General features: G+C 34.0%; 1 protein-coding gene across 1 annotated transcript; it reads left to right on the top strand.

Moving 5' to 3' along the window:
* The first annotated feature begins 2,956 nt into the window (after positions 1–2,956).
* On the top strand, positions 2,957–10,681 carry LOC143532950 (isoleucine--tRNA ligase, cytoplasmic-like). Its single transcript, XM_077027845.1, has 27 exons — positions 2,957–2,975; positions 3,710–4,268; positions 4,694–4,759; positions 5,395–5,538; positions 5,639–5,838; positions 5,924–6,089; positions 6,163–6,276; positions 6,348–6,445; positions 6,522–6,600; positions 6,709–6,867; positions 6,959–7,048; positions 7,130–7,423; positions 7,540–7,623; positions 7,715–7,927; positions 8,007–8,132; positions 8,225–8,362; positions 8,449–8,552; positions 8,831–8,894; positions 9,012–9,100; positions 9,202–9,343; positions 9,429–9,492; positions 9,580–9,647; positions 9,742–9,864; positions 9,976–10,041; positions 10,142–10,253; positions 10,331–10,422; positions 10,502–10,681. The coding sequence occupies exons 2-27, from the start codon at positions 3,735–3,737 to the stop codon at positions 10,604–10,606; spliced, it is 3,534 nt and encodes a 1,177-aa protein (XP_076883960.1). The 5' UTR covers positions 2,957–2,975; positions 3,710–3,734; the 3' UTR covers positions 10,607–10,681.
* Positions 10,682–12,087: the final 1,406 nt, after the last annotated feature.

Below are 12,087 nucleotides of genomic sequence, written 5' to 3'. Positions count from 1 at the left end.
CTGCTCTTTTGTAATTACAGTATTGTTTTCTACCAACACTCATACATTCGTTAACTAGGTTTGATCCGCCGCAACGCGGCGGGGTCACCAACTAGTATATATTAAAATGTATCAAATATGTAGTTCAAGTGTTAATATGTGTAAATATGCAGCCTAATAGAGTTAAAGATTTGCATCAGGGGGTTGACTTTAACTCTTTAAGACCATGTGTAGTCATAATGTCTCACCCCTAGGCGTTATGCGTCATGTGACGCCCAGTCAGAGTTATGGTTTTTTTGCAAAAAGATGGTGTAGTCATAACTTTCCATCTCTGGGCGTTATGCCCCACGTGGCGCCCAGTCACTTTTACAACGTTGGGGAGGGTTTAAAATGTTTTTTTTTGTAATTTTCGAGCCACCTAACGTTATACACAAAACGCCGGTCAAACAAAACTCAAAACGCCAGGGGGGGACGTTATCCTCCATAACGCAGGACATAACGTGCCAGACGCCAGCACGCTTGGTCTAAGGTCTTACTCTTGTTTTACGCATTTTGTCAACTATTAATATATATGATTTGTTCGATCAAATGCTACAAAGAAGTGTAATCGTTACAGGTTATTTGTATGTCAAACTGATGTTAATGATAACGATCATTAATTCATTATCATTTTCTGAATAACTTTTGCTTTCTTTATGTTTGGCTATATATCCAACCAACTGTTAATATGTAGTTGCCACACCAAGCATCTAGTTTATATTAATTTTCTCTCTCATATTTGAAGTGTCGGTTTTTGATTTTACATTTAATGTTGTTATAGTTTGTTTATATTTTTTTTTCTTTTCATTTGTATTTTTCTTAGCGTTTAGATTTCCAAATGTTGACGCGTTTATTTTCCTATGTCACAAACCAAGCGCAACGTGTGGGTTATAAAAACTCGTTATTTTAAATTGTATAAAATCATGTCCTGTGTTAAAAAGTTGCATAAATAATTAGAGAAAAGAAAAATAAACATGTTAAATCTAAAAAAAATTAATAATAAAAAATTTAAATAAAATACAATAATTATATAAAAAGACAAAAAGATTTTCGCAGTTGTATGATAAGATTCGTGTTTTTTTATATTATTTGCATTGGAATTTCTATAAATTATTTGGTTCTATAACACTAGAATATTGGTTTCTTGGAAAAATCGGTTTTAAAATTTCTGTTTATTTTAGCAGTTTGCAGACGTTAAAAAATAAACAATCTTTTTCTTGCAGACTATAAACGTTTGGTCTACCTCTTCTGCTACAGATGTGGTCCACAAACTGTAAACATTTTAGCTCTGAAAAACAAATAGCGTCATAGTTTCAAGAAAAAAAAAACAATCAAATTCTAAAACAAGGTTGTTTGCTGACCCAAATCTGTCCCATTTTTGGCCCAAGTAGCCCATAACCATGTTGTGACCCATATCTTGTTTAATATTAAGAATATAACAAGTACGAAAACATTTTATACCTTATGCGTAACGTAATTTTAAAAGTTTCAATTAAGGACCATACATCTAATTTCTCAATAGACTTCGATTAATATATGGTTCGACCTAGGAGTATACATGGGTCAATTTGAGTCGGTTTTGGCTGATGTCACTTAATTGATAACCAAACCATAAACGATTAGTTTGTCAATTTCGAACTTTTCGGTTAGTCGGTTTTGAAGATTATAAAATGTCAGTTATGATCCGGTTAACCATAAATACAAGCCCAACTAAAAAGATCTCAAAACAATATAATTGACCATTTTGTGATCATGAAAGTTTGGGCTTGAAAATCTTTGACCATAGAATAAATTGTTATTACATATTTGTATATATGATCGGGTGGGTTTGTTTTGGCGGATATGAAGACCTTGTTAACCATAACAAACCCACTATTGTTGGTTTTCAGAAAATCATTAAACCGATCTATTGGTTTTAATATTGTTCGATTTAACTAGTTAATTTTATTATGGTTAGGTTAATTCGTTTTTCACACACCCTGGTTCAACCATCAGTCAAAATCCTAATAAATTTTGGATTATAGCCATCCCTGCTTTTTTTGTAATTATGTGTGAATTAAAAAGTGCTTTAAAAGGGGTAATTCAAGTTACTTCTTGTTGTTTAGGTAATAACTAATTTAAATATGTTGCATGAATAGTGAAGAAAAAAAAAACTTTTAAGATGTCTGAGTTGTTTGACAATTTTATATTGAATAATTAAAAGACCTAATCGTTTAAGATGTAGTATCTGAATCATTCAACGTATTTTTTAAACTTACAATCAAAGACTCCATAATGAACCAAACACATTTTACCTCTGTATGATTAAAGTGCAGCCTTTAATGGAATAATTAAAAAGACTGGTAATATCCCCATAGATGAAGATTTAGATAAATAAGAGAAACAACAGAAATCATTTTTTCATTTAAATATAGAGACTTTAATATAACTGATTTAAATCGCATTTAATTAAGAGGTCGTGTTTGAGATATATCCATTCTACTAAAGAAATCAAGATATTGTCCTTTTGACCAAAGTTTTCCCAAACGCCCATCACGTTTGTCGTTGATTTCTTCCTTATTTATTGTTAGACGACAGTATTCTTATTCGATAGAAGTCATGTGCTTTTAAATAAGTTTATAAGGGCCGACTTTAAATATAAAATTTCTAATTTAAATATAAAATCTAATTATTTTTATATACGTGCTGATATAAGTTTTACTCAAATCCAAACCGAGTAAAATTTATGTCGGTAGCTTTAATACAATATTATAAATTTGACCCGACACAGTTTTGAGTAAATTCCTAGCTAAAAGTTAACGCCAAAGGGAATAAGGTTCCACCTACATACACTATTATCTCAGTCAAAACCCTAATTCGGCGTGTAACGTTCATCACTCATCTTCACCGCCGAATTAACAGACGATTCAATTCATTCAGCAGCTAGCTAATCTTCACCATCATCAGTCTGTCAACAGGTAGTATATTCTAGTGTGTTGATTAAACCTATTACGAAACTGATTGTTTGAGCTTTCATTAGGCAGTTTTAGTGTATTCATTCGTGGTTGTTAACTATGTGCAGTTGATTGATTATAATTTAGGATTATGAATCAGTCAGTTCTATGAGATGTAATAATGAATTTGATTTGCTTATGTGTTAATTAAACCTAGAAGCATTATGTTGAAATTGGTCGAATTAGCTTCGGTTCATAACCAAATAAACTGAACAAATCAAAAACAGAACTGATACCATTACTTTATGTAGTTAGTATCGGCGATATATCGTTAGGATATTGGTGAGATATTGGTTATCGGTTCCCAAGCAAAATGTTGTACTGAACTATAGATATTATCGGTGATATTGACTAATATATGACTGACATTGACCGAAATTTTATGAATATTTTGGTTGATGTGGATTTGGAGGAAGATTTCATGGCTTGCAATTAGATCATGCTTCAAATATTTGCACTCTCGAGTTTTGACTTTTGATATTACTTTTTAAGTTTATATATGTTTACGTTTTTATACATGTATATATATATATATATTTTTATTCATGTATATATATAAATTTTGCATGATATTAAAATTTTCGATATCCCACCCGATGACCGATAAATGATAACTCAAATATTGGTCCTTGACCGATATTTGATTGTTACTGCATTACCTGCATAGCTATTACTCATAATTCTCTTTTGTTCTTCAGTGGATTAGGTTTTCAATCGAAAGCAATGGAAGATGTATGTGAGGGGAAAGATTTCTCGTTCCCAAAACAAGAGGAAACAGTCTTGCAATGGTGGACTGAAGTCAAAGCCTTCGAAACGCAGCTCGAGAAAACCAAACACTTACCGGAATACATCTTCTACGACGGGCCTCCGTTCGCCACTGGCCTCCCGCACTATGGACACATCTTAGCCGGAACCATTAAGGATATTGTTACACGGTACCAAACCATGACGGGTCACCACGTTACTCGTCGGTTTGGGTGGGACTGTCACGGGTTACCCGTGGAACATGAGATTGATGTGAAATTAGGAATTAAGAGTAGAGAGGATGTGTTGAGGATGGGGATTGGTAATTATAATGAGGAGTGTAGGAGTATTGTTACTCGGTATGTCGGCGAGTGGGAGAAGGTGATTACGAGGACCGGGCGGTGGATCGATTTTAAGAATGATTATAAAACTATGGATTTGAAGTTTATGGAGAGTGTTTGGTGGGTGTTTTTGCAGTTGTTTGAGAAGAATCTTGTTTACAGAGGGTTTAAGGTTAGTAATTTATAGGTGCATTTGGTTGTGTCTTGATCAGTGTTGTAGAACTCGTTAGACGCTAGTCGGGTGGTGGGGTACCGACAATTATGAAGAATTACGTATAAAATTACTTATAAACACTTTAAAGTTTGCAACTTTGCGTAGTATATTTTAAACATAAACAACTAAATGTAAACATAACGAATCAATGAGAAAGACCAGTAACTGTGGTTAACAGGTTAAAACCAAGGTCCGATTGCTTTTTAAAATGTAAAATTAAAAAAATTTATTTGAGTCAGACTTGGGAATTGGGATTAGTTACACTGATTAGCTGAAAATAAATTGGTAACCTGCCGACTAGCGATTAATCATGATTTTTATAATACTGGTATTGATGATGTGCTTGAATGCATGTTTATGTGGTTTTATGTTTTGTTTGGCAGGTGATGCCATACAGTACTGGCTGCAAGACTCCACTGTCAAATTTTGAGGCTAATTCAAACTACAAGGTTTGTAATGTTACTGCTAAGATGTTGATGAACTATGAATATACAGTTATATTAAAGTTGATCAAAATGTTGATGGTGCTTTAGTCTAAATGAATTGTTTTATGAATAGGCCTGTAAACGAACCGAACGTTCATGAACTGTTCGGTGGGAAGTTCTTTATGCTTGTTTATCTACAAATGAACAAAAATGAACATTTTTCATTCATTTAATTAGATGAGCGAACACAAACACACGTTTTGTTCACGCATTTATGTTCATGGACGTCCGTTTATTTCGTTCATGAACATTCGTTTAATGTTTGTTTAATAACTACGTAAGTAGTTTGGTCAATTATGTTCTTTTGCGATCGTTTGATGTTTGTTCTACTATGTCTGTTTGACTTAAGTTTGTTTTTGCTTGTTCGTGAACCGTTCATTTAGGTTTTAAACGAATGAATGAACATGAGCGGACATGAACATGCCGGTTTTCTTAATGAACGGACATGAACACAAAAAAATTTGTTTTGATTATATGCTCATGCTTGTGTTCAGTTAAAGTAAATGATCGAACACAAGCATGCCCCTATTCATGTTCTTTTGGCCCGTTTACAGGTCTATTTGTGAATGTATATAAACATGTCACCTATTTTTGAGCAGGAAGTGCCAGATCCTGAGATAATGGTGACTTTTCCGGTTCTTGATGATCAAGATGGTGCTTCATTTGTTGCATGGACAACCACACCATGGACACTTCCTAGTAATCTTGCACTTTGTGTTAACTCAAATCTCGTGTATGTTAAGGTTAGTTGCTTATTATGTTTTAGTCAAGCTATATGTTTTTTAGTGCATACATTCTTCAAGATTTCTAGTCATATTAATGCGTTAATTGTTGATAAATCAGGTGAAGAGCAAATCAAATGGAAAAATTTATATCATTGCTGAATCTCGATTATCTGAGCTTCCGGTAGAAAAGGCCAAAAAAGGAACACCTAATGGAGGTGTGGATGAAAAGGCAAAGGGCGCAAGTGGAAAATCTAAAAGTTCTGTGGTTGCTTATGAAGTTTTGGATAAATTTCCCGGATCTTCACTCGTGGGCAAAAAGTGCGTTTTTATGCTGATTGTACTTGATTTTTTTTTTGTTTAATGTTGGTAAATTTCTCAAGTTTTGTAAAACATTGTATTGCAGGTATGTGCCATTATTTGATTACTTTAGGGACTTTTCAGAAACAGCTTTCAGAGTTGTTGCAGATGATTATGTAACTTCAGATAGTGGAACTGGAATTGTTCATTGTGCTCCTGCATTTGGTGAAGACGATTATCGTGTTTGTATTGAAAATAAAATAATTAATAAGGTGTGACAAGCATGTTAATTACATATAGTTCCTTTTTCTTACTAGTGTATACTGAAAATTTGGCTTTTTCTAGGGAGAAAATCTAGTTATGCCAGTCGATGATGATGGCTGCTTTACAGAAAGAGTTTCTGATTTCAGTGGTCGCTATGTCAAAGAGGCCGATAAAGATATTATTCAAGCTGTGAAGGCAAGAATTATTGAATTTTGTATAATATAAGTTGTTGCAAGATATTGATTTATTATTTATTTTTTGTTCAGGAAAAGGGCAGGCTGGTGAAGACTGGAAGCTTTACTCATTCATATCCATTTTGCTGGAGATCTGATACTCCTCTCATCTACAGAGCCGTTCCCAGCTGGTATGTGTTTAAATTATTATTTCTTTTAGATTTTCCTAATCTGTAATTTGTTATAATTCTTTGTGTTCCGTTTAAGGTTTGTTGCAGTAGAGAAGTTGAAAGATCAGTTGCTGGAGAACAATGAGAAAACACAATGGGTTCCAGCTTTTGTAAAGGTTACCTTTTTTCTAAACATATCTTCTCTTAATACTAACACTATAAATTTGAAAGATCATGTACAGATAATATATATTATCTGTCCTTGCTTTTGTATAAAATTCCAGGAAAAACGGTTTCACAACTGGCTAGGAAACGCAAGAGATTGGGCCATTAGTCGAAGTAGGTTTTGGGGAACTCCTCTTCCTATTTGGATCAGTAAGGATGGCGTGGATATTGTAGTTATCAGTTCTGTTGAAGAACTTGAAAGACGTTCAGGACAAAAGGTTAATTGTTGACTTTTCTTAGTAAACCTTACACTTTGAGTCAATTCTGTTTTCTGGTAATTAATATTAATAATATCAAACTTGTGCCCAGGTTACTGACTTGCATCGCCATAAAATTGATCACATCACAATTCCCAGCCCTCGTGGCCCAGAGTTTGGAGAGCTTCACCGTGTAGAAGATGTAAGCCAATTATTTAATGACCTCTCTTTTAACCATTTTGTTCTGTTACAGATTAATTATTTTAATTGTTTGTAATTTTAGGTATTTGACTGCTGGTTTGAGAGTGGGTCCATGCCATATGCATATATTCACTACCCGTTTGAAAATAAAGAATACTTTAACCAGAACTTTCCTGGACATTTTGTTGCTGAGGGTTTAGATCAAACTCGCGGATGGTTTTACACTCTCATGGTCCTCTCTACTGCATTGTTTGGGAAGCCTGCATTTAGGAATCTCATTTGCAATGGTCTTGTACTGGCTGAAGATGGTAAAAAGATGAGTAAAAGATTAAAGAATTATCCTTCTCCGATGGAAGTCATTGATGATTATGGTGCTGTAAGTGCTCAAATCTGAAACACGTTAAAAGGAATTTGTATTTTACAACAGAAACTTATGTTGTTTTTATCTTTAAAGTTTTTTATCTAAATGTGCTGTCTTGTTAATTTTTTCAGGATGCACTGCGATTGTACATTATCAACTCTCCAGTTGTACGTGCAGAGCCTTTACGTTTCAAAAAGGATGGAGTTTATGGTGTTGTGAGTAGTTTTTATTAGCTTATTGTTAATATTCTCTTTTTTCTATTTGTTTTTGTTCTTTTACTAATCTGAAAGCTGACAACTTGTGCAGGTGAAAGATGTGTTTTTACCATGGTATAACGCGTATAGATTTTTGGTTCAAAACGCAAAGAGGCTTGAGGTGGATGGACTTGAACCGTTTGTCCCCCTTGATCGTGCCACTATTATTAACTCAGCTAATGTGCTCGACCAATGGATCAACTCAGCCACTCAGAGTCTGGTTCATTTTGTTAGACAGGAAATGGATGCTTATCGACTTTATACGGTATGTTTGTTATCTAGGTTTTTTGTTTATATGGTCATTCAATTCATGCCTTCTTAATAATCGATAATTACATTTGCAGGTGGTTCCTTATCTCTTGAAGTTTATTGATAATTTAACTAACATTTACGTACGGTTCAATCGAAAAAGACTAAAAGGTCGTACCGGAGAACAGGACTGCAGAACTGCACTTTCCACTCTATACCATGTATTGATTTCTTATATTTATTTAAATAACATCACTTTTCTTTTTTAAATTGGATTTGTGTTTAGTTTTGATTTTTTGACAATGGTCTGTAGGTGCTTTTAACTTGTTGTAAAGCAATGGCTCCATTCACACCGTTTTTCACCGAGGTCCTTTATAAAAACTTGAGAAAAGTATCCAACGGATCAGAGGAAAGCATTCACTTTTGCAGTTTTCCTGAAGTAGAAGGAAAAGTAAGTGGTTTTATTTGACAAAAAAATTGTTCTTAGTCTTCATATATTTGTGAAATATCTAGACGAATAATAATTTTGTGTTTCAGGGTGGTGATCGTATTGAACAAAGTGTTAGCAGAATGATGACAATCATCGATCTTGCACGTAATATTCGCGAGCGCCACAACAAACCTTTGAAAACTCCACTCAGGTAATAAAAAGTTACTAGAGGCTATTTAGAACCCTTTAGTTATGGGTTGCCAGGGTTGGTTAACTAGATAAAACAGTTAGCTAAATTAGGAAACGTCAAAGCGACTGAACGGTCAAATTTAGTTATTTTATTAAGATAATATTTATTATCATGTATGGCACTATTATCTTTAGTATTTAATATGTAAATTAACAAATTTGAGCACGTTGAACAAAGGGTCAATCCAACCCGACCTATTTTTCTCATGACCCAAATTGCCTAATCGCACATGTTTACAGGGAGATGATTGTTGTACATCCAGATGCTGAGTTTCTTGATGACATTGGTGGCAAACTAAAAGAGGTCAAAACTGATAACATTTGTATAATATCTATTTTGCATCACTATTAATTATGACCGTTATCATCTTTGCATTACATTTTTATTCATTATAATTGTTTTGTTTGCTTTTCATCACAGTTCGTGTTAGAAGAGCTTAATGTTAAATCCGTTGTGCCATGCAATGATCCCTTGAAGTATGCTTCGTTACGTGCTGAACCTGATTTTAGGTACTATAAAGCTCCTCTCTTTTAATCGTTTTTTTTAATTTTATTTTAATTACTAATCATGAAATAAACTCTCATTTACTGAATTTAATTTAATGTATCAGCGTGTTGGGTAAAAGACTTGGAAAATCAATGAGAGTAGTTGCAGATGCAGTGAAGGCAATGTCACAAGAAGACATTTTATCTTTTGAAAAATCAGGAGAAATCACTATTGCTACTCACTGCTTAAAGCTCACTGATATCAAGGTAACTGATCGGTTCCATTTTCTAAGAACCTTTTTACTTTCAAAATGAAATTTATATTTATTTAACATTTATGATTAATTTGTAGATTGTGCGTGGATTTAAACGTCCTGATGGGGTGACAGAAGAGCAAATGGACGCAGCTAGTGACGGTAAAGAAACTGGCAATTTTATGACATTATGTTTTTATAATTATTAATATTCCTTTGTGTAACCATCACTATTTCTTAATCATTTAGGTGATGTTCTGGTTATCATTGACTTGCAACGTGATGATTCATTGGTTGAAGCTGGATTTGCACGTGAGGTATCAATATACCGCCCCCTGTTTTATATTAGAAATACAACATTTTTGCGTTTCGGGATGTCACGTGAAACATTAAAATTATACTTCTTTATAGGTGGTTAACCGAATTCAAAAGTTGAGGAAAAAATCCGCACTTGAACCCACTGATGCAGTGGAGGTCTACTTTAAATCATTGGACGAAGATGCATCCGTTTCTGCAGAAATGTTAAAATCCCAGGTAATTCTTGAATCCACCAACATGTGCTTTTTTTAAGAAACAATTCAGATTTTTATTGTGATAGCGTAGTTTTTTAGTTAACGTTTAATAACATCCTAATTTTGTTTACAGGAAGCATACATCAAGGAGTCACTTGGCTCTTCTCTACTCCAGTTTAACATGTTACCAGAACATGCTGTAAGATCTCTAAATTACAAGCTATATGTGTTGCTAAAAGTTTTTTATTTATTTCTGTTAGAATTTTCTTAATGTCCTTATTTGTTTTCCAAATTTGTAGGTTATCATTGCTGAAGAGACCTACAAGAACATTTCAAATTTCGACTTTCAGATTACTTTGTCAAGAGCAGCACTAGTATTTAACGAGAAAGCAATTATTGACTTATATACAGGTCAACTCTTGCCCGTCTAGCTAGATTATAATTATGCATCTGTCGCCTTTTCTGAAAACATTTGTTTTTTGGACCAGGGAATACGAAGCATGCACAGGCACTACAAGTATATCTCTTGTCTAGGGACCACAGCAATCTAAAGTCAGAGTTTCAGCAGGGAAACGGGAAGGTATGTGTTCACAAACACGGTTATTTAGTTACTTATAGTTTATTATTTTCTAATGAATTTGACACTTGTTGGCTTGCAGATTACAGTGAGCTGCATTGAAAACCAGCCTGCTGCTGATGTGGTCTTGGGAAAGCACGTGCACTTGACCGTTGGTGACTATTTTGCAAGCACAAAAGCTCTGTGATAAACTTTTTAATACATTTTTTTGCCATTTAAAAGTTTGTTTAAGTAAACTTCACAGATAATCGTTGTATTGTCGTGACTAAGAAGAAGACCGTGTTAAATTTTAGCCGAAAACAAGGAAAACATTGAAACCTATCTGTGGTATATTTGTTGTTTGGCTCAGTTTTGCTCAGTATTTGATTTTTTTCTGCATCTTTGGTATATTTGTTTAGGATGACAGTGGGACCCAACTGGGCCCGGGCTTGGTCCCGGATCACTTTAGCATGTTGTCTTAAAACAACCTGGTTATGGTTAGGACCAGTCTTTGCTGAAAACCAGGACCAGTCTAGGTTTTAGACAGACTACATTATCTACATTTTTGTATTAATGGTTTATCCTTTTGGTTGCATTTTTAGTGTTGTCTATTTACATTGATATAGTTTGTTTGTACAATGTTTTATTTGTTCAAATTCAAGTGGTAAACTACTAAAGTAACATGGATTCCTTTTGGATTATTACTGTCAACTTATCATTGTTCTTATTGTCATATTTTCAAGGCACATGCTTACTTTTGCCCTACAATTTCTAACCAATCATATATAGGTCCCTCATATAGAGAGATTGCAATTCTGATCCACTTATGTTTTATTTTTTATAGGTCAACTATTAACTATTTGGGTATTGGGTATTGATTATTGAAGTGTTTGTGAATTCGTCTAGTTTGTACTTAAGAGCATCCACAACGGTGGTTTGTAATCTTGTCCGGATCTGAGTTGAAGGTAATGTGGAAGTGGGGTTAGTGAGAGAGAACAGAGAGATTGAGGTAAGTCGGTAGTTTGGACAGGAGGCAGACGAGTTGTGAGGGGAAGAAGGAAAGAGAAGAGGGAAATGGAGGGAAATAAAGGCGCGAAAGCTGAGGTGGTGGTCCGGCTTTGTCCACCGTTGTGAATGCTCTAAATCGACAGGGAAGAGAATGTGGTATTAATGTATTATGCACCAATTATATGTTTGTCATGTGACAATGTGACATGTTACCCAAATGAAGGCTTGAAAGAATGTGGTTATGAGGTCAAATCATTAAGAAAAGGTGACCAATAACACAATATTTAAAGTAACCAATAATACATAAGAGAGGCCAAAATATACTATAAAATACTACTAGTAAATGACAGGTACAAAGTTAGTTATACAAAACAATATCAATAATTCATTATAAACTAATATGTTAATATTGATTAAGCCTTGGAAGTACCCACATTCTCATTACATTACCTCTTACTAAGAAAGCTAACAACTTGAAATATAACTTTCACTTTCATTTGACACGGATTGTAACAACTTGAAACTATAAATAGCTTATAGCTCATCTTTCACGACGCTAGCTTCCAATAAGATTGCAATGTATAAACTTGACAACGACTGCACAATCAGCATTAGATCTCTCATCGTCTTTAGTGCAATCGTAAAACATATACAACAATACTTCACACCCATCGCATCCCA

The sequence above is a fragment of the Bidens hawaiensis genome, unplaced genomic scaffold (assembly GCF_021521415.1).
Source record: "Bidens hawaiensis isolate Kalapana, Puna unplaced genomic scaffold, B.hawaiensis_p1.1 tig00009570_1, whole genome shotgun sequence".
NCBI lineage: Eukaryota > Viridiplantae > Streptophyta > Magnoliopsida > Asterales > Asteraceae > Bidens > Bidens hawaiensis.
Note: the sequence above shows the minus strand (reverse complement) of the source record. Positions and strands in the feature narration are given on the sequence as shown.